The sequence below is a fragment of the Pecten maximus genome, chromosome 11, assembly GCF_902652985.1.
Source record: "Pecten maximus chromosome 11, xPecMax1.1, whole genome shotgun sequence".
NCBI lineage: Eukaryota > Metazoa > Mollusca > Bivalvia > Pectinida > Pectinidae > Pecten > Pecten maximus.
Genome location: NC_047025.1, coordinates 9,442,325 through 9,468,736, shown reverse-complemented (window position 1 = coordinate 9,468,736; position 26,412 = coordinate 9,442,325). Strand labels below are relative to the sequence as shown.

The 26,412-nt window shown below is 35.5% G+C and overlaps 1 protein-coding gene across 8 annotated transcripts in view; it reads left to right on the top strand.

The window, feature by feature from the left end:
* LOC117337600 (anoctamin-10-like) overlaps positions 1–26,048 on the top strand; it is a 64,268-nt gene extending 38,220 nt beyond the window's left edge. For 7 of the 8 annotated variants that reach the window (XM_033898654.1, XM_033898652.1, XM_033898653.1 and 4 more), the window contains 7 exons: positions 8,776–8,831; positions 10,583–10,657; positions 11,479–11,688; positions 12,673–12,864; positions 13,178–13,312; positions 13,753–13,869; positions 22,246–26,048. In XM_033898654.1, the coding sequence (XP_033754545.1) occupies positions 8,776–8,831; positions 10,583–10,657; positions 11,479–11,688; positions 12,673–12,864; positions 13,178–13,312; positions 13,753–13,869; positions 22,246–22,323 (863 nt within the window). In that variant the 3' untranslated portion in view covers positions 22,324–26,048. Of the gene's footprint in view, positions 1–8,775; positions 8,832–10,582; positions 10,658–11,478; positions 11,689–12,672; positions 12,865–13,177; positions 13,313–13,752; positions 13,870–19,278; positions 19,327–22,245 lie in introns of all 8 variants that reach the window. The other variant, XM_033898655.1, reaches the window with a different exon arrangement.
* Positions 26,049–26,412: the final 364 nt, after the last annotated feature.

Sequence of the window (26,412 nt, the reverse complement as noted above, 5' to 3'; positions counted from 1 at the left end):
GTGTACATACCGTACTAGTTGTCTGATGAAGGTGACGGTGTACATACCGTACTAGTTGTCTGATGGAGGTGACGGTGTACATACCGCACTAGTTGTCTGATGAAGGTGACGGTGTACATACCGCACTAGTTGTCTGATGAAGGTGATGGTTATACATACCGTACTAGTTGTCTGATGAAGGTGACGGTGTACATACCGCACTAGTTGTCTGATGAAGGTGACGGTGTACATACTGTACTAGTTGTCTGATGAAGGTGACAGTGTACACACCGTACTAGTTGTCTGATGAAGGTGACGGTGTACATACCGTACTAGTTGTCTGATGAAGGTGACGGTGTACATACCGTACTAGTTGTCTGATGAAGGTGACAATGTACATACCGTACTAGTTGTCTGATGAAGGTGACGGTGTACATACTGTACTAGTTGTCTGATGAAGGTGACAGTGTACACACCGTACTAGTTGTCTGATGAAGGTGACAGTGTACATACCGTACTAGTTGTCTGATGAAGGTGACAGTGTACATACCGTACTAGTTGTCTGATGAAGGTGACGGTGTACATACCGTACTAGTTGTCTGATGAAGGTGACAGTGTACATACCGTACTAGTTGTCTGATGAAGGTGACGGTGTACACACCGTACTAGTTGTCTGATGAAGGTGACGGTGTACATACCATACTAGTTGTCTGATGTAGGTGACGGTGTACATACCGTACTAGTTGTCTGATGAAGGTGACAGTGTACATACCGTACTAGTTGTCTGATGAAGGTGACGGTGTACATACCGTACTAGTTGTCTGATGAAGGTGACGGTGTACATACCGTACTAGTTGTCTGATGAAGGTGACGGTGTACATACCGTACTAGTTGTCTGATGAAGGTGACAGTGTACATACCGTACTAGTTGTCTGATGAAGGTGACAGTGTACATACCGTACTAGTTGTCTGATGAAGGTGACGGTGTACATACCGTACTAGTTGTCTGATGGAGGTGACGGTGTACATACCGCACTAGTTGTCTGATGAAGGTGACGGTGTACATACCGCACTAGTTGTCTGATGAAGGTGATGGTTATACATACCGTACTAGTTGTCATATGAAGGTGACGGTGTACATACTGTACTAGTTGTCTGATGGAGGTGACAGTGTACATACAGTACTAGTTGTTTGATGAAGGTGACAGTGTACATACTGTACTAGTTGTTTGATGAAGGTGACAGTGTACATACCGTACTAGTTGTCTGATGAAGGTGACAGTGTACATACAGTACTAGTTGTCTGATGAAGGTGACAGTGTACATACAGTACTAGTTGTTTGATGAAGGTGACAGTGTACATACCGTACTAGTTGTCTGATGAAGGTGACGTTGTACATACCGTACTAGTTGTCTGATGAAGGTGACAATGTACATACCGTACTAGTTGTCTGATGAAGGTGACGGTGTACATACCGTACTAGTTGTCTGATGAAGGTGACGGTGTACATACCGTACTAGTTGTCTGATGAAGGTGACGGTGTACATACCGTACTAGTTGTCTGATGAAGGTGACGGTGTACATACCGTAATAGTTGTCTGATGAAGGTGACGGTGTACATACCGTACTAGTTGTCTGATGAAGGTGACGGTGTACATACCGTACTAGTTGTCTGATGAAGATGACGGTGTACACCGTACTAGTTGTCTGATGAAGGTGACGGTGTACATACCGTACTAGTTGTCTGATGAAGGTGACGGTGTACATACCGTACTAGTTGTCTGATGAAGGTGACTGTGTACATACCGTACTAGTTGTCTGATGAAGATGACGGTGTACATACAGTACTCGTTGTCTGATGAAGGTGACTGTGTACATACCGTACTAGTTGTCTGATGAAGGTGACAGTGTACATACCGTACTAGTTGTCTGATGAAGGTGACGGTGTACATACTGTACTAGTTGTCATATGAAGGTGACGGTGTACATACCGTACTAGTTGTCTGATGAAGGTGACAGTGTACATACCGTACTAGTTGTCTGATGAAGGTGACAGTGTACATACTGTACTAGTTGTCTGATGAAGGTGAAAGTGTACATACCGTACTAGTTGTCTGATGAAGGTGGCGGTGTACATACCGTACTAGTTGTCATATGAAGGTGACGGTGTACATACCGTACTAGTTGTCTGATGAAGGTGACGGTGGTGATGGTGTACATACCGTACTAGTTGTCTGATGAAGGTGACGGTGTACATACCGTACTAGTTGTCTGATGAAGGTGACGGTGTACACACCGTACTAGTTGTCTGATGAAGGTGATAGTGTACATACCGTACTAGTTGTCTGATGAAGGTGACGGTGTACATACTGTACTAGTTGTCTGATGAAGGTGACGGTGTACATACCGTACTAGTTGTCTGATGGAGGTGACAGTGTACATACCGTACTAGTTGTCTGATGAAGGTGATGGTGTACACACCGTACTAGTTGTCTGACGAAGGTGACAGTGTACATACCGTACTAGTTGTCTGATGAAGGTGACGGTGTACATACCGTACTAGTTGTCTGATGAAGATGACGGTGTACATACCGTACTAGTTGTCTGATGAAGGTGACAGTGTACATACCGTACTAGTTGTCTGACGAAGGTGACAGTGTACATACCGTACTAGTTGTCTGATGAAGGTGACGGTGTACATACCGTACTAGTTGTCTGATGAAGGTGACGGTGTACATACCGTACTAGTTGTCTGATGAAGGTGACGGTGTACATACCGTACTAGTCATTGGTCTGATGAAGGTGACAATGTACATACCGTACTAGTTGTCTGATGAAGGTGATGGTGTACATACCGTACTGGTTGTCTGATGAATGTGACAGTGTACATACCATACTAGTTGTCTGATGAAGGTGACGGTGTACATACCGTACTCGTTGTCTGATGAAGGTGACTGTGTACATACCGTACTAGTTGTCTGATGAAGATGACGGTGTACATACAGTACTCGTTGTCTGATGAAGGTGACGGTGTACATACCGTACTAGTTGTCTGATGAAGGTGACGGTGTACATACCGTACTAGTTGTCTGATGAAGGTGACAGTGTACATACAGTACTTGTTGTCTGATGAAGGTGACGGTGTACATACCATACTAGTTGTCTGATGAAGGTGACGGTGTACACCGTACTAGTTGTCTGATGAAGGTGACAATGTACATACCGTACTAGTTGTCTGATGAAGGTGACGGTGTACATACCGTACTACTTGTCTGATGAAGGTGACAATGTACATACCGTACTAGTTGTCTGATGAAGGTGACGGTGTACATACCGTACTAGTTGTCTGATGAAGGTGACAGTGTACATACCGTACTAGTTGTCATATGAAGGTGACGGTGTACATACCGTACTAGTTGTCTGATGAAGGTGACAGTGTACATACCATACTAGTTGTCTGATGAAGGTGACGGTGTACATACCGTACTAGTGGTCTGATGAAGGTGACAGTGTACATACCGTACTAGTTGTCTGATGAAGGTGACGGTGTACATACCGTACTAGTTGTCTGATGAAGGTGACGGTGTACATACCGTACTAGTTGTCTGATGAAGGTGACGGTGTACATACCGTACTAGTTGTCTGATGAAGGTGACGGTGTACATACTGTACTAGTTGTCTGATGAAGGTGACAGTGTACATACCGTACTAGTCATTGGCCTGATGAAGGTGACGGTGTACATACCGTACTAGTTGTCTGATGAAGGTGACGGTGTACATACCGTACTAGTTGTCTGATGAAGGTGACGGTGTACATACCGTACTAGTTGTCTGATGAAGGTGACGGTGTACATACCGTACTAGTTGTCTGATGAAGGTGACGGTGTACATACCGTACTACTAGCGGTAGTTGTCTGATGAAGGTGACAGTGTACATACCGTACTAGTCATCGAAACGTCGCGTATAAACATTCATTGATTGTGTTACGAAAATCCCTACATAAAAGTGATACCACTCCTAAGAGTCCAAACTTACAAAATGTAATTCATTAATACTGATAAAAATTTAAAATATTTTATGTATATTTTTGTGTACATACCATACTGATCTTCCAATAAGCCTCCTCCCCTAGTGTAAAAAAATAGTGTTTACATTTGGGAATGGCTTATTTGTGAACCACTCTTAATTAGCTTATTAATTATAAATTTGATGATTATGTAAAAATGAAGAAGGGGGCGTATTTGTGCATAAATATGGTAGTATATGAAATAAATTTTCAGATTGATATTGGATAATAGAGGAGAATATGCTATATAACTGTATGTCTGTAAAGTTCTTGCCAATGTACTACTGACTAAGAGTACAATTTATTTGGTGTTATCTCCCTTAGATTGGTAAATAATGCTTTTGAGAGAATAACTAAACATGATCCATGCTGTACAGCATTCAAAACTCATGGTTTTGGATGCACTCTCTGATCTTAATATGTAGCCATATAAATACTCGATGGGCATGAGAAATTTACACCAATCATTCTACCAGAACTAACACTTGAGGGTCTGACTCGATCCCTGGGGACTTCTACTTTTGAAAGGACTACCGTAAACTGGGGTATTTTGTCTGGTTATATTTTGGTTTATTTTGTGCCTCGCAGGAAAGGCCAAAATTTAATACATCAACTTATAACATCTTCAGTATTAAAATGCTGAATATTGCGGATGCACTGTTTTCCAGTTTGGTACTTAGATAATGGGTTTAATTTAAACGTAGGAAGACAAGATAATTTCTTTTATTGGTGTGTTTGCATAGGATGTGTCAGTTTTTCATTCTTCAATAAAGGTACTGTATGTGGTCCTAAAGTCTGTGTTGATAATGTTTGTACTTGTAAATTTTTGGTTTTGAATGTCGTTTGTGTAATGTAAACATATGCACTAGTACTACTCATATTGTGGCTGGGGTTCACATGGTTTTGATTGATTTTTGTTTAGCTGATCAGCTGAAATGAGCCAGTATAAAAGTTTGCTGATATTTGCACTAGCTGGCTATATGTGAGAATTAATTTCTTATTAATAATTTTATTTTAAACAAAATGGGTTGGTCAATGGTATGAGTCATTGTAGATCTCGCAATCTGTAAACCACCATGACTTCAAATCAATTACCGCATGATAAAACTTCAATGGTGCCCAGGAAAAGATACATTTTATCTCGAAGTCAGATGGAAGAAGTCAGTGTTGAACATGAACATCATAACATGCCAAAATTTGACACAGGGTTGGTGAAAATGCCAAATTTAAACACAAATTGAAACAACCCTGTTTTGATGAAAACAATTGCTGACACCAAAATATCCAAATGTATGGTCCTGTGGCATGGGTCACAACACTTAATGTTATATAAATATCAAGGCCAGGGGTTTTTAAATCGCAATAATTTCATTACCGCCCAGAATTTTAAACCTCTATATGCTGTGTTCAGTATATTTGTGTCTTTGGTGATTGTATCATTTGTGAACACTTTGACTTTGGTTCTTGCAAATATATAAAAAAAAAACAGCAAATAAAATCAAACAAACAATACTACAGTTTATATATAAAAATATTACTCTTTAAAAACAAAATGTTTTTTAATGGAAATAGTTTGCTACGATTGCTGAAATATAATGTTGGATGATACTGGCCCTCTATGCCTCTTGTGTATAATTCATGTTTTTTCATTGGCATATATAAATTGAGTATTGAGGAACTAAGCCCAGGGGGCCAGCACAACTCAAGTCAATATGAAATGGCCAACATTGGAAGCCATCTTCATTTTGAAGATGGCTACCTGTTGGCCATTTCATTTTGACTGTTGAAATGTGTTACCTATTTCTTGAGATGTAATGGAAGGATATTTCTGAAACTTGATATATAGGTTTCCCTTGGTAACTAGTTGTGCCTATTCAATTATTAGTCTGATTGGGAAAACAAAATGGCCAACAGGTAGCCATCTTGTATTTGACAGTTGAAATTTGCTACCTATTTCTTGAGATGTAATGGAAGGATATTTCTGAAACTTGATATATAGGTTTCCCTTGGGAAAACAAAATGGCCAACAGGTAGCCATCTTGTATTTGACAGTTGAAATTTGCTACCTATTTCTTGAGATGTAATGGAAGGATATTTCTGAAACTTGATATATAGGATTCCCTTGGTAACATAATAGATGTGCCCATTCAATTGTTAGTCTGATTGAGAAAACAAAATGGCCAACAGGTCGCCATCTTGTATTTTACCCGTTGAAATTTGTTATTGTTATTTCTGGAGAAGTACTGGAAAGTTATTTCTGAAGCATGATATGTAGGCCTCCATTGGTCCCTGGTTTTACTCATTGAATTTTGGAAATGATTGGGAAAACAAAATGGTGCATAAGCAGCCATTTTTGATTTTGACAGCAGTCAGCTTTAATTGTTAGCCCACTATCTCCATCCTTTGTAACTCTATTTCTTGAAAAGTACTGGAAGGATATTTGTCAAACCCACATGTACATTTCCCTTGGTCCCTAGTTTTGCCCATTTTATTTTAAGTTTGATTGGAAAAACAAAATGGCTGTCAGGCTGCCATCTTGGATTTTGACAGTTTAACTTTGTTAATGCTATTTCTCAGAAAGATCCTCTGAGATTTCATATGAAGAATTTTTTGTAATCAAATTATTGAGGAGAAAAGAGGAAAGAATAAAAAGAGAAAAGATCAGTCTTACATAGAACAAAAAAAATGATCATTCAATTGTGGGCATTAATATCTCTTGTTATATATCACTCTCTTGAGACATGACAAAACCCCGACATCACATTATCGTTTAAGGTAACATTTTACTGTTTTTTTGACATTATAACCATCTAAATTACCCTATTTAATTTGTTGATAAATGTCTAAAACTTAAAGAAATATGTGATGACTTTCGTGAAAATTTGAGGATTTCAATTTTTTTTGTCAAATTATCGTAGTCGAATAACCGAAAAATACGACTTATCCAACCCAATTAAATAATTTTTTTAAACATGATTCAAGAGAAAATGGTTTTGGTTTTTGAATTTTTACCCCGATAATGAAATTCCCTATTGAGCGTTACCCGATTAACTGGAATGTACTGTACTAGAATGGTATTTCCTAATTTGAATGTATAAGTTCCCCTTGGTTATTGAAGTTGTACCAGTGCAATTTTGAGACAATCTGTCACTGTTTCGGAAGAAGTATTGGAATGATCTCACACCTGATGCATATTCTTTGATTCCTTATTATGCATGGTTAACCTTGAGACTGACCTGGAGAACAAAATGGCTGATAGGAAGCCATCTTGGATATTAGTTGAAGTTTATTATCCTTATTTCTCAGAGCTTGATTGATCTCAGATTCCTGATGTAGGTTCCCCTTGCTTCAAAATATTTTAGAGGAGGATAGAAAAGATGAGAAATGTCTGGTAACTAATTACTTAACTTCAGTAGATATGTTTGTGCTTTTCACCAGGCATGGGCTTATGGCTTATAATGCCTGATCAATACTGTTTCTCATAGAATATCATGTTTTTGTACCTGCTTAAATAGGACTATATAACATGAAATGTTCATGTGTACATGGGCACAAACATTGTGGTGAGTGAATGCAGCAATAATAGGCCCAGGGTCGTGATATTTGGCCTGTAGCATGCTGGGGTGAAGGGCTACCAAGTTTGTTCAAAGGAATGACCTTAACCTACATTTAAGGTCAGGGATGAAACAGGCAAGTCTTTAAATGATTTCTTTTCAATAACCAATAGACCCATGGAGCTGATATATGGTCTGTAGCATGCTGGGGTGAAGGGCTACCAATGCAAGTTTGTTCAAATGAATTACCTTGATACCTTGACCTACATTCAAGGTTAAAGGGGTCAAATAGGCTAAAATCTTGAATTGTCTTCTTCTCAATAAACATGAGACCCAGAGACTTGATATTTGTCCTGTATCATAATTGAATATGAATTGCTACCATGTTTGTTGAAATGAATGACCTTGACCTACATACAAGGTCACTGTGGTCAAATAGGCTAAAATCTTTGAACAGTGGTTTCTTGATAGCCAAGAGTCTCCAAGACCTGATATTAGGCCAATAGTATGCTGCAATGAAGGGCTAGGAAATTTAATGACATGAATAAACATAGCTTATTCTGATATTTGAATAAAGTGGTTATCAGCATAGTATCTGCAGAAATGACCTAAATCACCTTCAAAGTTGCTGTAGAACTAGGTGAGCGATATAGGCCCATTGGGCCTCTTGTATGTGGTTCCATAGCAACCATATGCATGAAAACAAAGAAATTTTATACACAATAAAGTTTCACGTTATACAGTATTGTACTGGTCATACGATAAAATTTATAAAATAAATTCATATACTTCATTACCATATTTATCTCGAAATAAGCCCATTCCTGTTAATAATGTTAACCCATCTATGTCAATTGTAGCTCATTGATAACTAAATTCTATTTCATTTTCCCAGAAAAAACCCACCCCTGCTTTTGAGTCGGAGTTGTGAGTTGTGGTTGCCCCTTGGGCATGGCAAATATGGCATCAATCTGTATGAGATACATGACGTTGTATACATAAATCAGTGTCAATTAGCTATCTTTGAAATGATTTTATTTCCTCAGTTATTTGGGTAATTTTGTAACAAGAGAAAGACATTCTGTTCCAGACCTTCATCATCACTATAATGTTTAATTGTTTTTTATAGTCCCACAGCAGCTGAACACTAAATCAATATGTTTTTTCTCTTCAGAAAACCATCGACTCCAGTCTTCATATGACAATCATTTGATCGTCAAACTCATTCTGGTAAGATCAACGGTATCAGTATACATGATTCAGATAGCTATCATGTTGTTGGCATAACAAAATAAAGATAATGAGATAAAAAAAAAACTGAGCTGAAAATGTATAAATACACTGTCGTCACAGTGTACATATTGATCGTTTTTGTTAACAGCATTTAGAAATGAAGGAATGAAAATTGAACAGGAGGAATAGGTCATACAATATATGAAAGGAAAGAGAGAAATGAAAATTATTAAGAAGGAAAGAGAAATGAAAAGAGAAATAAAGAGAAAAAATGATTTAAGCTAGAATGAAGGAAATGTAAGTTGAATGAAGGGGAATAAATAGGAGGGAGAGAATGAAGGAAAAGTAAATTGAGCAAAGGAGGAATGAATAGAAGGAAGGAGAGAATGAAGGAAAAGTAAATTGAATGTAGGGGGAATAAATAGAAGGAAGGAGAGAATGAAGGAAAAGTAAATTGAATGTAGGGGAATGAATAGAAGGAAGGAGAGAATGAAGGAAAAGTAAATTGAATGTAGGGGGAATAAATAGAAGGAAGGAGAGAGTGGAGGAAAAGTAAATTGTATGAAGAGGAATAAATAGAAGGAAGGAGAGAATGGAGGAAAAGAAAATTGAATAAAGGTGAATATATAGAAGGAAGGAGAAAATGAAGGAAAGTGAATTGAACAAAGAAGAATATATAGAAGAAAGGAGAGAATAGAGGAAAAGTAAAATGAACAAAGGGGAATATATAGAACTTAAGGAAGGAGAGAATAGAGGAAAAGTGAATTGAACAAAGAAGGAATATATAGAAGGAAGGAGAGAATGGAGGAAAAGTGAATTGAACAAAGGGGAATAAATAGAAGGAAGGAGAGAATAGAGGAAAAGTAAAATGAACAAAGGGGAATATATAGAAGGAAGGAGAGAATAGAGGAAAAGTAAAATGAACAAAGGGGGATATATAGAAGGAAGGAGAGAATGGAGGAAAAGTGAATTGAACAAAGGAGGAATAAATAGATGGAGAAATTGATGAAGAAATAAGATCAAAAAGAATTGTAGATAGCAAGAATGAAATAGAAGGAAGGAGAAATAAATAGTGAAAATATTATAGAAGGAATTGGATTAAAAGAGAAGGAAAATACAAAGAGGACTCAGGAGAAATAAATAAATGGAAAAAGAAATAAGGAGAAATGAAAAGAAAGGAAGGGAAATAAATAGGAATGAAATTTAAGTAGAAAGATTGAGAATCAAATAGGAAGAATTTAAGGAACGAAAAGAACGAAGGAAAATATGAAAGGAGAAATAAATTGATGGATGAATAAGAAATAAGGAGAAATGCAAAGAAGGGAAGGGAAATAGAAAGGAATGAAAATTGAATAGAAGGAATTTGAATTAATGAGAAATTAATAGATGGAAAGTTAAGTAAGTAGAATGAATGAATATTAAAAGAAGGAAGGGATGTAGAGTTTAGGTAACCATTTTAATTGATATGTAGAGTTATGTAAACATTTTGATTGTTATGTAGAGTTTATGTGAACATTTTAATTGTTATGTAGAGTTTATGTGAACATTTTAATTGTTATGTAGAGTTTATGTGAACATTTTAATTGTTATGTAGAGTTTATGTTAACATTTTAATTGTTATGTAGAGTTTATGTTAACATTTTAATTGTTATGTAGAGTTATGTTAACATTTTAATTGTTACATTCTAATTAAATAAATAAGAATAGAGATAATTGTTTAATTGGTACAGTATTATTTTCTTTTTTAGTTTGATTTTGTCAACTGTTTCATGTCGCTGTTTTATGTGGCATTCTATCTTCAAGACATGACTCTTCTCCGAAGCGTAAGTTATCATTCATCTTAATGTGCTGTCACAAAATCTCATTCTCTAGTTCAAAATGTCATTTAGCAATGTTAAGTACATCTTTTTACTTTAGAGATTCAAACTACAAATATATATATACCTACAATGTCAGCTCTATCTTACTGATGATAACCAAAATATATCCTCAAAATCAGACTGACATTTTCTGAGTAAAAGCACATGTAGAGAGCATTAATCTTATATTAAAAAAAAATATTTCAGACTTTTTGATATCTAAAAACTTTTTTCTTTAAAATATCAAATGCCACCGGTAGAAGCCAAAGAATCTGTTGGTAGAATTAGATCTAGGGGATTATTGGTCAGAGAGAAAAATGTTGAAATGACTTTTGCTCTGAAAAATACTGTTGGGTTAAACCAACATTTCATGGAATTAACGTTGTATATCATGAGAATCAGACTATATTGAGTATGTTGCGGTTATTATCCGTTGTTTATAACTAGTTTATTTTCTTAAACTGCCCGGCATACCTGTAAGGTATCCATACTCAACGTGAAGTTCCACACTAAGAGACCCACTGATTTCCATCTAACATTGGCTCCTCCCCCTCTGTAGTAACTTAAGGAGATATAATATATATATATACATGTACATTTATGATTACTGTAGGACACATTCAACCTCAGATAGGATGGCTCTTTGGTAATTTACTGCATGCAAGTTCAAAATTAATGTAATCAAATTTTTGATATGATATTTTTAACTTTAACAATTTTTGTATTCAATACATTAATTGTTTTCAGAATTAACAACTTTATAATAATTGTATATTATTTTTTAGCATCTAGCAGCTTTGCTGGTGACCCAGCAGGTTATAGGCCAGGTGAGAGAAGCCATGGTCCCGTTCATCTTTGTCCGACGCAGGAAACAGCAGGTAGACAAAGTGATGAAAAAGGAAGCCGCCATACAGAAGGTGGAATATTTCAACGGGGAGCTGGACCAGATCGTACAGAAACAGGTCAACCTGGAATCTACCATGGATGAGTATGAGGTAAGGTGGAAAGGTCAGAGGTCATAAAGAACAATTCAAAATCTACTATTGAATGAGTATGAAGTAAAGTGGAAAGGTCAGAGGTCATAAAGAACAATTCAAAATCTACTATAAAATGAGTATGAGATTAAGTGGAAAGGTCAGAGGTCATAAAGAACAATTCAAAATCTACCATTGAATGAGAATGAGGTAAAGTGGAAAGGTCAAGAGGTCATAAAGAATAATCTAGAATCTACCATTGAATGTGTATGAGGTAAAGTGGAAAGGTCAGAGGTGATAAAGAATAATCTAGAATCTACTATTGAATGAGTACGAGGTAAAGTGGAAAGGTCAGAGGTCATAAAGAACAATTCAAAATCTACTATTGAATGAGTATGAAGTGAAGTGGAAAGGTCAGAGGTCATGAAGAACAATTCAAAATCTACTATCGAATGAGTATGAGATTAAGTGGAAAGGTCAGAGGTCATAAAGAACAATTCAAAATCTACTATCGAATGAGTATGAGATTAAGTGGAAAGGTCAGAGGTCATAAAGAACAATTCAAAATCTACTATCGAATGAGTATGAGATTAAGTGGAAAGGTCAGAGGTCATAAAGAACAATTCAAAATCTGCCATGAATGTGGACAAGGCAAAGTGGAAGGTCAGAGGTCATATAGAACAAATGGATGTGTACAGCATAAGATTAAAAGGTCAGAAGTCAAACAAAACAGCCTAGATTCTACCATTCATAAAAATGTATTCCCCTAAATTATTATTGAGCTAAATATAGTTTCTGTGCATTGTTCTCTGTTGTATTGCAGATGCATTTATTCATCATTGCGCTAATCTGTTTTAGTTTGGTTATGCACTAAGATTTTAGCACACACAAAATAAGCATGTTCACAGTAATTTATGGTTATCACAAATAACCTGACTATATGATGTTAATAATAGCCTACAATGCTACAGAATCTTATAAACCAGGGGCGTTTATCTATTTTAGGGTACAATGGACGATTACCTGGAAATGTTCCTCCAGTTCGGCTATGTCTTCTTGTTTTCCTCTGCGTTTCCTCTGGCTGCTTTCTGGGCACTACTCAACAACGTGACCGAGATCAGGTCCGATGCTTTCAAGATGTGTCGAGTATTCCAGAGACCGTTTGCCGAGTCAGCATCAAATATCGGAGCTTGGCAGGTTTGTACAGACATAGGGGCTTTTCTGATGTTGGAATATCAGGATGTCATTCACCAGTCTAACTTTAGTTCTGCTTCATTGGTAAAGCAATAAGCATGACTTAAACTGTAAATGTCACAAAATGTTTCAAGATATATTATGACAACAATTTCTTCGCTTGGCTATAAGTTGGTGGTCATGGTTAAAGGATTTAGATTAAAGAGTCAAAGGTCACATTTGACCAAGAACATTGAATTATGACATAATACCAAATATTCCGTACAACTGTTTCTGGGTTTGTAACTCTCACTGTTTTGAATATTCTTTGTGACAGGTAGCCTTTGAGATCATCAGTATCATCGCTGTCATCACCAACTGTGCCCTGATAGGAATGGATCCCGAGGTGAAGAAGCTTCTTCCATCTGACATCAGCGCTGTAAACATCGTCATCATCTTCGTCGCTGTGGAGGTGAGCAAAATTTGCACCAATATCTCCACTTACCAGTATATCTTCAGCAATATGTATGCCCATAACTGGTAACAGGCCCACTCATATTTATTGCAGTTCAGTGCTAAAAAATATTCAGGCAAGATCAAAGTTTATAAACTTGGCCTCTGGATTTGGATGTAAATACATATCTTAAGCTTACTGACTGTACTCTGGTAGGTGAATACAGTACAGCTGTGAGGTCATCTAACCCAAAATAGATTTTTTTTTTGCTCTATATTGAATGAATGTGAACTAATAGTAAATTCAATATCTATACAATATTCAAGCTGGTATTTTAGTGGTATTTGTTGTCAGTTATTTTCTTGTTTAAGGTACATAGAAATTAGTTAACCAGGCTCTTGGGATTCAGTCCCTAGCGGTCAAGAATCGGTTTTGATTATTTATTTATTTTTTTGTAGCATGTCATCCTAGCCCTGAAGGGAGCAGTGGCTTACTGTATCCCAGACACACCAAAGTGGGTGGAAATTGAACTGGAGAAAATGTCGTTCCAGACCAAACAAGCCCTTCATGCTGATGTAAGTGACTGTTTTTCTGCTAACCTTCTTAATATTAAAACTAGATCACAAACAGCCTACAAAAGAAAGGATGAAGTAAAACTAGATTTAATTGCTCAGATGAGTTTGGTCCCTAGTAACCTAAAAATCTGTGTTGGCATCATATTTTTGTGCCCCTGAAATTTTATTGGGGAGCATATACATGTTACTAATCATGGTCCATTCTATCCATTGTGTTCTGTCAAGAAAAAGAGTCCTGTCGCATCCCCTGCCAATCTAAATGAATGAATGAACAATTCATAGTTACGCCATAGTATCATAGCCTAACAAGTTCTACACCTGGTCACATTCCTATGGTCTTTGATTATGGTTCTAGGGTCAAAGGTTGATTTTGACCTCCTTCTACATGTGACACATTGTTCTATAGCTGAAGCATTCATGTGTTACATACATACATGTCCTAGTCAGAAAACACATTCCACAGGGGTCAGAGTTCCTGTCTAAGACGATTCTGGAATGTTCAAGGGTCACAATTTAATTTCAGTAACCAGGGTAAGAGAAAAATAATCATTCACCCCCATGGAAGTGAGACAGGGGCATCTCAACCCGAGGGGAAGATTCTTAAGTTGCCAAACATGAGGCTTGCTGAGTGTTCGGCAGCTTAATTATCTTACCCCCGAGGTCAAGGGTGACATCATGGTATTGTTGACATGAGGAAATACAATTGTTGAGAACTTGAGAAGAGCATGTGTAGCTTGTCTTTTCCCAGGGTGAGATAAGAAATTCTCTCACCCTGGACAGGGATATCCGCAGTTTTACCGGGGTGAGATTTTCTTTTTCAACCAAGCTACACATGCTCATTGAACATGCTCTTGTTCTCGATAGGGTGACGTCACTATGACCTGACCAGGAACGTTTGAATGATAAATATCAGTATTATTCACAAAAAAAATGAAATAATTATTAACTAACGCACTTAACTGAGTGTTTGATGTTCTTTTTGACAAGTTAATCGGAACTATATTTTGTATGAAATCAACATCATAAGGTGTAAAGCGTCTACTGCAGCCTTATTACAACAGTCCTCCGCCGTCCACGTGTTTTTGTTTACATACGTTTGGATTTGGTTCACACTACGATTGGAAAACAGGGTAAGAGAAAAATAATCATTCATCCCTTATTGGGGTGAGATAGGGGGATCTCAACCCTCGGGGGGAGATTGTTAAGTTCCCAAACACTCGGCCAGCCTCGTGTTTGGGAATTTAACAATCTCTCCCCTCGGGTTGAGATCCCCCTATCTCACCCCAAAAGGGGTGAAAGATTATATAAATCTCACCCCGGTAAAACTGCGGATATCCCTGTCTCGGGTAAGAAAAAAAATAATCATTGCCAACCCTGGGTCAGAAAGGAAAACATTAAATTTTGCTCATAACCCATTAAATTTTGCTCAGATACTTTTGATTTTTGTACTGGAACAAAAATCCCCTAGAACCAATGTCCAAAAAGTTCATATTATGTTACTCATCTACTAGGTTTGAGGCGGGTATCATTGGCATACGGTGACCTCACGATATAAATAAATGAAATGAACAAACATACAGGCCCACTAAAAATAGTAACAGTGACTTTGACCCCAAAAACCCTGAATCTCGAACTTTTTTTTTAGATATTATGGTCCTTTATCATGTTAAGTTAGATCAAAATCCCTCAAGGAATGAAGCCCCTAGAGCGCTGATAAACTTTTATGTTTATGTACATATGTACAAGATGGATGGAAATGAAACCTGTAGTTCCTCGGTTTCACTGAAGAAGCCAGGATTCCAAGTGGTGTATCTATTACACTACCACCTACATGTGGTTGCCAACTGGTTTCAACCGGCTTTTCTGGCTGACATTAGGGCACATGTTACTTGATGAAGTCAGGAATGACAGTGAAGGTCATGTGATTATGCTAAACAATCAGTTATGACATCATCAATAAGTTATCAAGGACGTTCTCATTATCATAGAATAAAACGAGACAAAACCTTAGCGGAGTAGGTGGAGGAGTAGGTGCAAAGTAATAAGCTAAGGAACAAATTAATTAAGATAAGTTCTAATTTTATTTTCTAATTAGTATTTTTGTACTGAAAGCTTTCTGCTAAATTTTGGTTGTGCTAATTATAGTTTCTGTATATTGCTTTCTCAGCTGGTATCTTGGGTAATGATAATTTATCATTCGGAGGTTAATCTGTTTGAATTTAGTTACGTGTTATATTTCAAGTGTGTTAAGATGTGTTTGTTTATTTTGAACAATTAATATTTTTGTTTAGTTCCTTTTAGGAGCTTTGATATTTTGGTCTTGTTTGTTGATTCTATTCAATTCATTTCCTTTTTGTGTGTTTTTGTTTTTTGTTTATTCTGTTTCAATATGTTATAATTTTTTTTATGTTTTGAATGGTATCTTTTAACTCATCAAAGCTCTAACCTTGCTTTCATTAATAACAGTAGCATTGTACAGTACACATACATGTCCAGGCGTCATAGCTTGGAAACTAAACATCTCCAGTTTAGAAAACCTGTACTCATTGGAAACCTTTTATTTTGATACTTCATTCATTTTCATTTCCGGGGGCCTTGGTGGCTGAGTGGTTAAGGTGTCCCAACACTATATCGCTAGCCCTCCACCTCTGGGTTGTGAGTTCGAAACCTATGTGCCAGTGTAGTTTCTTGGTAATGACCATAGGCCGGTGTTTTTTTCTCTGGGTACTCCGGCTTTCCTCCACCTCCGAAAACCTGGCACGTCCTTAAATGTCCCTGGCTGTTAATAGGACGTTATACAAGTATAAAACCAAAAACTAAATTATTCATTTTCACAGTACTTTTATAAACATCTTATTACATTAATTAGGCCTCAGTTTCAACAACATTACTCAACTTTTGGAAATTCATTTTCTTATGATTTTCCATTAGGAAACATTACTTTATTTTAAGAAAAACAAGAATAGTTAAAGATCTTTCCTTAAATACTTCAGTGCTTTCCCATCGAAAATATTATCCTAAGGGACATTGATGAAACTGTGGTATGAGGAATTTTATGTTAAAAAAAAAGAAAAACAATAGATAAGCTGATACAATAGATTTCAATAAAAAAAATCTTAGCTTAGATATAAATGTTGTGAAGGTGTTTTGCCAAAGTGACTTGACAGTTATGAGTACATACAGCTCATAACCATTTCATTTATTGTCATATTAAAAAGTTTTTCTAGAGACTCAATTTCCCCAGAGATATAATCTATAAGAAGTAATTTTTGAAATGTCACCAGGAATGAGGTGACCCCACTGCCTTACACACTTTTGATCACATTAATTAATCGAGAGAACATTTCATCTGTGTTGGGGAAAATAAGAACTGGAACTTCATTTGCGACCTTGACACATTTTGCAATCAACTTCATACCCAACCCATATATAACTGTAATTTCTATTACTATTTCATCTTTACTTTTCTTCTTTTTATTTTAATTTACAACTCTGCCTTACTGACTGATTTTCTTAATTCATTTACATTCATTATTTTATAAGGCCAAAGGCCAAACAAAGAAATTGGTTGTTTCCTGTTACATATGTTAAAATTCAGAGTTGGTAGGTTTCTAAGTCTAAATTGACCTATTCTTATGGTCTTTTGTCAGTTGTAGTATGTTAGTGTCCATAAACGATTTACATTTTCAATTTATTCTCAATAACCACGAGGCCTAGGGCAACGATATTGGGCCAGTAGCATGCTGGGATGAATGGCAACAAGGTACATATATTGTTCATTAGTAGAGGCATTTTATTTTATGAAGTTAATAGTGATTTTTTTTTTTTTTTTTTATTTTCCTCGAGAGGTCTCTTACAGATTTGATTATATTCACGATCTTAATTGAAGAATGAAGAAATTCCTTTTCATATTTGTACTGATACTTGTAGTTGATATGTTTTATATACATTTGTATGTGGCAGAATAATAATGAACTTTCCTTTTCGGGTCATTTTCTTTGAACCTGGATTAAGAGACCACCTGTCATATGTGACCATTTTTATTGACTCCCTTGGAAGGTCACATATGACAGGTTTGGCTGTATGTTCAAAATGAATAAACCTTTATCTACTTTCAAGGTCACAGGAGTCAAATGTGTTAAAAAGCAAAACATCATGTGACGGTATACTTCAGAACTCGGGTAACTGATCAGGCCCATTGGCCTCTTGTGAATATATTTTGAATATTCTTCTATACTCCTTCAAGGGTTTATTTTTTAGCTCACCTGTTACAAGTAACCGTGAGCTAATGCTGTACCCCCGGCATCCGCATCGGCGTCGTCGTCCCACCCCACTTTTAAGTTTTTGGTATAAGTTTTTGGAAAGCTTGTAAGTCCAAAAGTGTACACCTCACCCATTTCTAATTTGGTTTAGAAGTGATGTTGTGGACTTTGTGGACTTAATTTTTTTGGCACCAAAACTCACTTTAAGAAGATCTTGGGGTAACTTTTTGGAAAGCTCGCAAGTCCACACCCTTCTACTTTGGTTTATACATCCATTTGAGGTCTTGGAGGGATATCATGTGACGTACAATTTCAAAATGACATGCTTATACAAACATAAAAAATGAGTGCATAGTGTGAGCTTTCGCAATAATTGATTGCACTTGTTATAAGTATAAGGTCATTTATGGTAGGCACAAATATAAGGTCATTTAGGGTAGGCACAAATATAAGGTCATTTTGGGTAGGCACAAATATAAGGTCATTTAGGGTAGGCACAAATATGGGTAAAAAACAAATGAAATGACCTTTATCTACTTTCAAGGTCACAAGGGTCAAATGTGTTTAAAAGCAAAGCATTATGTGTCGGTATACATGTACTTCAGAACTCAGGTGACTGATCAGGCCCATTTGCCTCTTGTGAGTATTTTGTATATTTTGTATATTACTTCAAGGGTTTTATATTTTATAAGTAAAAGGTCATATTGGGTAGGCACAAATATAAGGTCATTTAGGGTAGGCACAATGATAAGGTCATTTAGGGTAGACACAAATATAAGGTCATTTTGGGTAGGCACAATGATAAGGTCATTTAGGGTAGGCACACATAAAATATCATTTAGTGTATACACTAATATAAGGTCATTTTGGGTATTCACATATTTAAGGTTGTGAAGGGTAGGCACATGTATAAGGTTGTGAAGGGTAGGCACAAATATGAGGTTGTCAGAGTAACAGGAAACAAACACTATTTTTTGTTCTGCCTTTTTATTTCTTGAAATTTCATCTTCGTTTGTGTTTTCCATAAGATATACCGAAGAGTTTGAAGGATGCAACAGACTTGTCTTAATTATCAAAAAAATATGTTTCTTTCTGCTTTTATCATTCTATGAAAAACACAATTTTACATCAACTTTTAATTTTCTAGAGATCACGGTCATGACACAATGCTCATAGTATTTGTGTTGACAGTCAGGTAAGGTGATTGGAAAACCTGTATGACAATCATTGCTAGTCTCCAACTGTTCATCATGTCCATGTACCATCAGCATCATACACACTCTGAGGCAAAAAATCCAGTCTCTAATTAAAAATGATCTCTTTATTAAAAATAGTATTCACTGTCATGCTAATTGATGTTTAAGAGTTTGATTGGGAGTGCCTTAAAAACTACCTGGCGGATATTGCCGTTAAACGATTTTCTGAAACACAGGCTGAGAAGGACGAAGCCACAGATGTTAGGCCTAATGAGGTTCATAAACTAAGAAAAATGATCAAGTTTCAAATTATCAAGCAGCAGTTGATTAAATGAAGCAGAGATCAGTGCTCTCAGTAAATGTTCATTCAACGTGTATATATGGAGTATCTTAAGTTTCTACAGAAAAGAGTTTTTTTCGTAACATGAAAAGTTTTCTATATTGTCTGAATCAAGCAAAAATATGTTTTTGACTTCTCATGTTTCTGCAACTAATCAGAGGGCTAATCCACACAAGTTAGGAGTTCACATGTATGCTTTTTATATGTACTGGAATCAGGTTGTTAGACCGAAATAACTTGATCTTTGTCCATACGAGGATGGGTCTCCTTTGGTCTGCAGAGGCAGACCCAATAGAGGAATTTAAGATTAATCATTTAAATTGCCAACAGTTCTGAACAACTGAATGGATTTTGATGAAATTTGGCCTGGATCATTATTGGGCAAAGATGATCAAATGTTTGAGGACAGAGAGAAGGGGCCCATTAGGGGAAATATTGAAATAAATAAATAAATATAAAAAAATAAGATCCTGGAGAATGACAGGATTAAATCTAATTTGGTTTAAACCATTGTTTGGAGAAACACCACAAAAAAAGTAGGAAATCAATTGTTATATAATTTAAATGTTTTTTCATGATTACTGAACTATCTAGGTTTGCAATGCAGGCTCTTTGGGCCTCATGTTTAATGTTCTGAAGGAAACTGTATGAATCAATTTCAAGCTCGATTGTTTACACACATCTTCGCATGTCTGATTGTGTCACAACTGGTTTGCCTTTTATCATTCCAACATGTATATATATTTGTAAATATCTTAAAATTGACAAGAAATAATCCTATTGAAGCATGAATTGTGATCCCAGTAAAAAGTTTTAAGTGAACAGATTCCAGATTCCCCAATTCACTATATTTATGAGGTCTAATTTAAAACTAACAATAGTTCAAAAGGCATTAGAAAGGGTTCTTCAAAGGTACAGAACATCAGGAAATGTTTTCAAACTTCTTCATATTATTCCTTTACGATATAATCGAAAAAGATTTTTTTAGAGACTGATATTTTCTGCCTATCACTGCAGTTGTTATCCCTCATCTCCCATCATTTGATCAAATTCTTGGTTCTCTACCTGTACATGTCACTTCCTGTCACAGTTCTCTACCTGTACATGTCACTTCCTGTCACAGTTCTTTACCTGTACATGTCACTTCCTGTCACAGTTCTCTACCTGTACATGTCACATTCTGTCACAGTTCTCTACCGGTATATGTCACATCCTGTCACAGTTCATTACCTGTACATGTCACTTCCTGTTACTGTTCTCTACCTGTACATGTCACTTCCTGTCACTGTTTGTACCTGTATATGTCACTTCCTGTCACAATTCTCTACCTGTACTTGTCACTTCCTGATACTGATTTCTACCTGTACTTGTCACTTCCTGATACTGTTTTCTACCAGTATATGTCACATCCTGTCACAGTTCATTACCTGTACATGTCACTTCCTGTCACTGTTTGTACCTGTACATGTCACTTCCTGTCACAGTTCATTACCTGTACATGTCACTTCCTGTTACTGTTTTCTACCTGTACATGCCACTTCCTGTCACAGTTCTCTACCTGTAAATGTCAATTCCTGTCACAGTTCTCTACCGGTATATGACACTTCCTGTCACTGTTCTTTACCCATAAAACACACCTCCTGTAGAGATTCCAAATGTGATGTTGATCAGCTTTACATCCTGTGTATATCCTATTTTCAATGACCTTTGTTTCACCCATGTTTTATTTTTTTATTATTATTTGACGATTTACAGACTATTTGTGGCGTGTTTGTATAGCAGATGTATAAAACACTTGATCATAATTATAAGCCACCATATAAAATTGACCTTTTGATATTGATGAATTTATGGTTGCTCAGATTTTGTTATGTTGTAACTAAACTGTTTTAAAGACAAAAAGAAAAAATCTGCAAGGGCATCCTTTTTTATTGCAGTGATATATAGCTGGTATAGTCTGTCATACTTATGGCATTGTAGGTACTCTTTTCTTGTGATCCTGTGCAACCACTTCTGAATTTGCATGTGGATACAGTGTGTGCAGGTGTCAAAGCATTCCAATATTGGTTCGATAATATTATTAGTATATAGGTTAAGATGTACATACATTATCCACCTTGATCCTAGAAATTACCATTCATTTTCAGTATAACAGATATTCGATACAACAAAACGCTCCATTAACCAAGGCGAATATTGAAGAATCATAACAAAAATATAAGCATGGTTAAATTTCAGATACAATAAAGTCGTAGAATTCCAGTAATTCAGTACAACATTGTGTTAAGAGGAAGCATTTTGTTTCATATAATCCATAGTAACTTTGACATTTCTGTATGAACAAATCACTTTAAGATTTTTTTACTCTCTCCTGTTGACAGACAAACAAGCTGAAGGGCCATGATCTGGAGAATCTCTAGAGGATCAGAAATTGAAATCGTATAAAATCTCAAATAATTGCATCAAATTGACTACATCAGCAATATTGCATTTCTGTTTAAATTAACCCCATCTTGAATGAATAACATCAAACATTGAAAGTATTCTATTTATTTATTTGATTTTTTTTCCTCTTCAGAGAATTGCTGCCTCATCAAGCCAACAGAAGAAGCTGGGAGATTTGCTCAAACTAGAAACCAGAGAGACGTCCATTTAAGTGTTTAAGCCACTTCCTTACTGCCCTTAGGGTTTATATGTTATTGTTAAATGTTACTACTGCTAAAAGTGTTCTTCTTGTCTTCTAGGAATATTATAGCAGTATGTTAACCATATGTTGAACAAAGCTTTATTTAACCCCGTTTTTGAATACATTGTATATGAAATATTAATATACAAATGTATTATATATATTTACAAAAAAAAGTTTTAACGTTTTTGGTAGCAACTAAAATTGTTCTATACAAAAAGTAATAAAAACAGATAAGAGAAACGACATATCATTTATTCTTTGTTATTAATTGTTTCAAAAGTCTTTTTTTTATATTTTTTTTTCCTTTGTTTTCTTTAGATTCGTTGTCTTTTATTTTCAAATTGACAATAAGAATGTGTCTTTTTGTATTTTATTGATCAAATGTGAAATATTTAGATTGATTTATAGTTTTAGGAAATAGTGTCGCTATGCTGATCAAAGATAAAGCATGTCGTTTCTTTAACAAAGGACGGAATGATGTTTCGTCGCATAATTATGGAAAAGTTGTCTTTCAGCGATATGATCTGTTGGTTGCTTAGCTTTTTACCTTATTTGATTTAATGATTTTGTTGTAGTTTTCATTTATTTTTATCACATTATACAATTATATACATGTACTGACTATCATGGTAATAATGAATTTTCTTGCTTTATTATTTTATATATTGTTAAAGAAACAACATAAAGAAATTTTGTGTGTTCCTATACAATTATCAAAATTATTTTAAGGACAAACTGATAAACTCTGTCCTCAAAGACTTCGTAAACTCTTTAAGATTTTCACTTATTACAGTTTTCCTCTAAGACATTTCTTCTCTCATCAGTATTTTCCATGAAGGCAGTAATTTTTTCATTTTTCTCAAGGACAGTTTTTCATCCCAAGAGTTCCCGCCATTACTCACTATAACAGAGCATTTAAGTACTTTTTCTACAGATGCTTATTTGAAAGTATTTGAGGTTTGAGCATATCGATGTTTAGAATTAATTCAATTGATGAAGCTTTGGTGATCGATACAATTTATGTATCAGAAATGGCAAATATGATGTTGTTTGTTTGTAATTATTCAACATTTTAAGCTGTTAGCTACGTTGTGATACAAAATAATGGAACAAGTAATACGAGGAATATTTCGGTTATGTCCGATATGATGTAATTAATGGAAATATGTTCCATCAAATCTTAATCTGTCTCTAAACATAGTAGTGGAGAATGATATGACAAATGTGCCTTCTATGTCCGTTAAATTTTGTCTCTAAAAATGAAGAAATGGCTTTTAAGCAACCATACCAAACATTAAAGCATTTAGTTTGATGAAATTATTTTTATTATGACTAATGGGTAAGTATATTGAACCTTTCCTTGTTATATATTTGAGCAGCTCGTTTAAGGTTGATAGGGTACCTCTTGTATACATACTCTTCCGTACTTTATAAGGCAGTAACAACTTTTATACTACATGACAAATGCTCACCACATTCTAGTTGTACATAGAAGGACTTAAACGTCTTGTTTAAGAGAGATATTTAGAACGTGCCTGATTTCCTATAATTAAGTCCCCAACATATTGTTTTTGCTCAGTTTCTTCTTCCTCCGCTTACGAGGTTTCCGACATGTTTTTCAAAAAAAACAACTTAAAGGCCATTGGTCGAAGTTTAGATATTGAGCGATTTGATGAAATGATATATAGGTGTAGTTTGACACTTAATACACTTGCGATATCAACTTCGTTATTTACGAATGCGGGGCCGTTTGTGGGACATATATAACGATGTCCGTTACAATTAGTACTCGTTAAGAAATATTTAGTTTTTAAAATTTTCATTAGAACAATAAGATGTCACATGAACGGGTTTGAACACATGTTCTTCATAGATATGAGATTAGTATAACGATGTTAGCAAATTTTGAAAATCTCATTGTTTATATCATTAAAACTGGCTAATGGCCTCTCTGAATGGGTGGATATTTGTTAAATTCTGATATAAGACATCGAAGAAAGGATGTTGTTGTGATAGTTATAAGGGATATGTCTAGTTGGGTGCTGGTACCGAAAGGGTTCGTGACATCATATTCAATGTTAATGTTGTTTCAATAAATAAGGACAAAATATTTTTGCATTTCAGCTGTTGTTTTTATAATTTTACTGCCAGAGATTTAAGATCATGCAAAATGTTCTAACTTTGCCATACTCTACTGTAGTTAGATATGTTCAATATATTGCCATGTAAAGGAATGACGAAAAGTGCAATGGTAAACTGCACGTTATTTCATTGTATATAATGATAAAATGTTAGTCTTGATTGCTCGACAGTCCAATTCTGGTATTCAGTACACCAAGAGAAGTTTTCTGTAACATGTGATATAGCGGGAACTGCTGTATTAAGCGACATCCGAAGTGAAAATCAATATAATAAATCAAAACCGGCCGGTTAATTAAGTATTTGATAAATAATGATTACAAAATTTTATTGAACTATATACAAACGACTACCAAACCAACATTATATGCCAACAATCCATTATGAAACCGTGCCGTATCGATTAGACATTTACCAATTCCTAGTTGATACATCAAATTATTACACTTAATTAGTCTCCCTTAATGCCCCCATCTTTATAGGTTTGATTCATATTAAAGCTTATTCCAATACCACTTGCCAATACGTGTACGTACCTAGTAACTAAAAAAAAACGAAAATTTTTCCTTACGTTTGTCCATGTCGTATGCTGTCTTACTCGGTCAATTTAAGGACAACCGTGTCTTGCCACGTCATGACCAGATCAAATACTCAGCTTTTCTGTAGATTCAGTCAAGTTCCAATTACGTCAATATGTCAACATTCAGGTTAAGACAACGCCATGCTTACCAGTTACCATTTCCTGGTAGCCTGTCGCAATATTTTATAAAGGGCATTGCATATTGTTTTGTACTACACGAGGTTTCTGAGTGGCAGTATTCTCATTTTTTTCTGTCATAGCCTGTAGTTAGTAGAATGAGGACGAATCTTAGGTGGTTTTGGTGACTTGTTTAGTGATGTTCTATGTTAGTATTGTTTTGTTTTCGGGATTCAAGATACTTTTGTTACTGATGCTCCTGAAATTGTATGATACCACTTATTAATGTGTACTCACTATTTACTCTACACTATGTATACTATTATTAATCGCAATTTCTATTGTGCAATACACTGGAAGGCCAGTTCAGCTTTGTACTGCACATTGTACCAAGTATATCGGTTTTATATCATTTTTGTCCTTTACTATCTTTTAACGATATAAGAGTTTCTAATATATTAATTTGTTGTTTATAGAGCATAGTAAGTTAATGTATCACCTTAAAATTTGTAATGTTATTTGATGTTTAAATGTATGTACCATTTATTTTCGGCTGGTGAATGTGTGAATTCTCAGCTTGAGATTTTCAAATTTCGTTTCTATCAATTTCGTTAAAAACAAAAATATTTATATCTTTTTATAGCTTTAACATCCTATATATCGATATTTTTGGGAAGTGACTTTTGTGGAGAAAAGTATAATTGAATAGGAATATGAAAATATCATAAATGTCACGAACAATCTGAATATAATTTAATTTACCAATGCTTCCTTTCAGATGAAACGCATTTAGATAAAACAACCGTTTGATTTTGAGTTAGAAAAAGCTGACAAATAAAAGCTTAATCTGATTTGAGTTGTGGTTATATGTTTATTGATTTCCGGTGTGCGAGCTGAAAACTATGATTATTATTACTTGGGTTTATTTGGAAATAATTCTTGTTGCATTGGCTTTTAATTGGCTTATAAAACTCTCCCAATTAGTTTTTTCATTAATTGGTGTCTAGCTTCGAAGCTGTAGAAGAAAAATAACCCAAACCGAATATTTGATCTAAAGCGCCAAGGGAATTAAAGTGTAATTGAAAAGCAACATGATATGTTTGGTTTTTATATGCAGCGAAACTTCGGAGAACATGGTCTGATATGAATGAATACAGCGTCCTTTTTGTGCCAAAAAAAAAAAAGAAAAAAAATAGGTAGGTAGTTTTTAGGGGAAATGC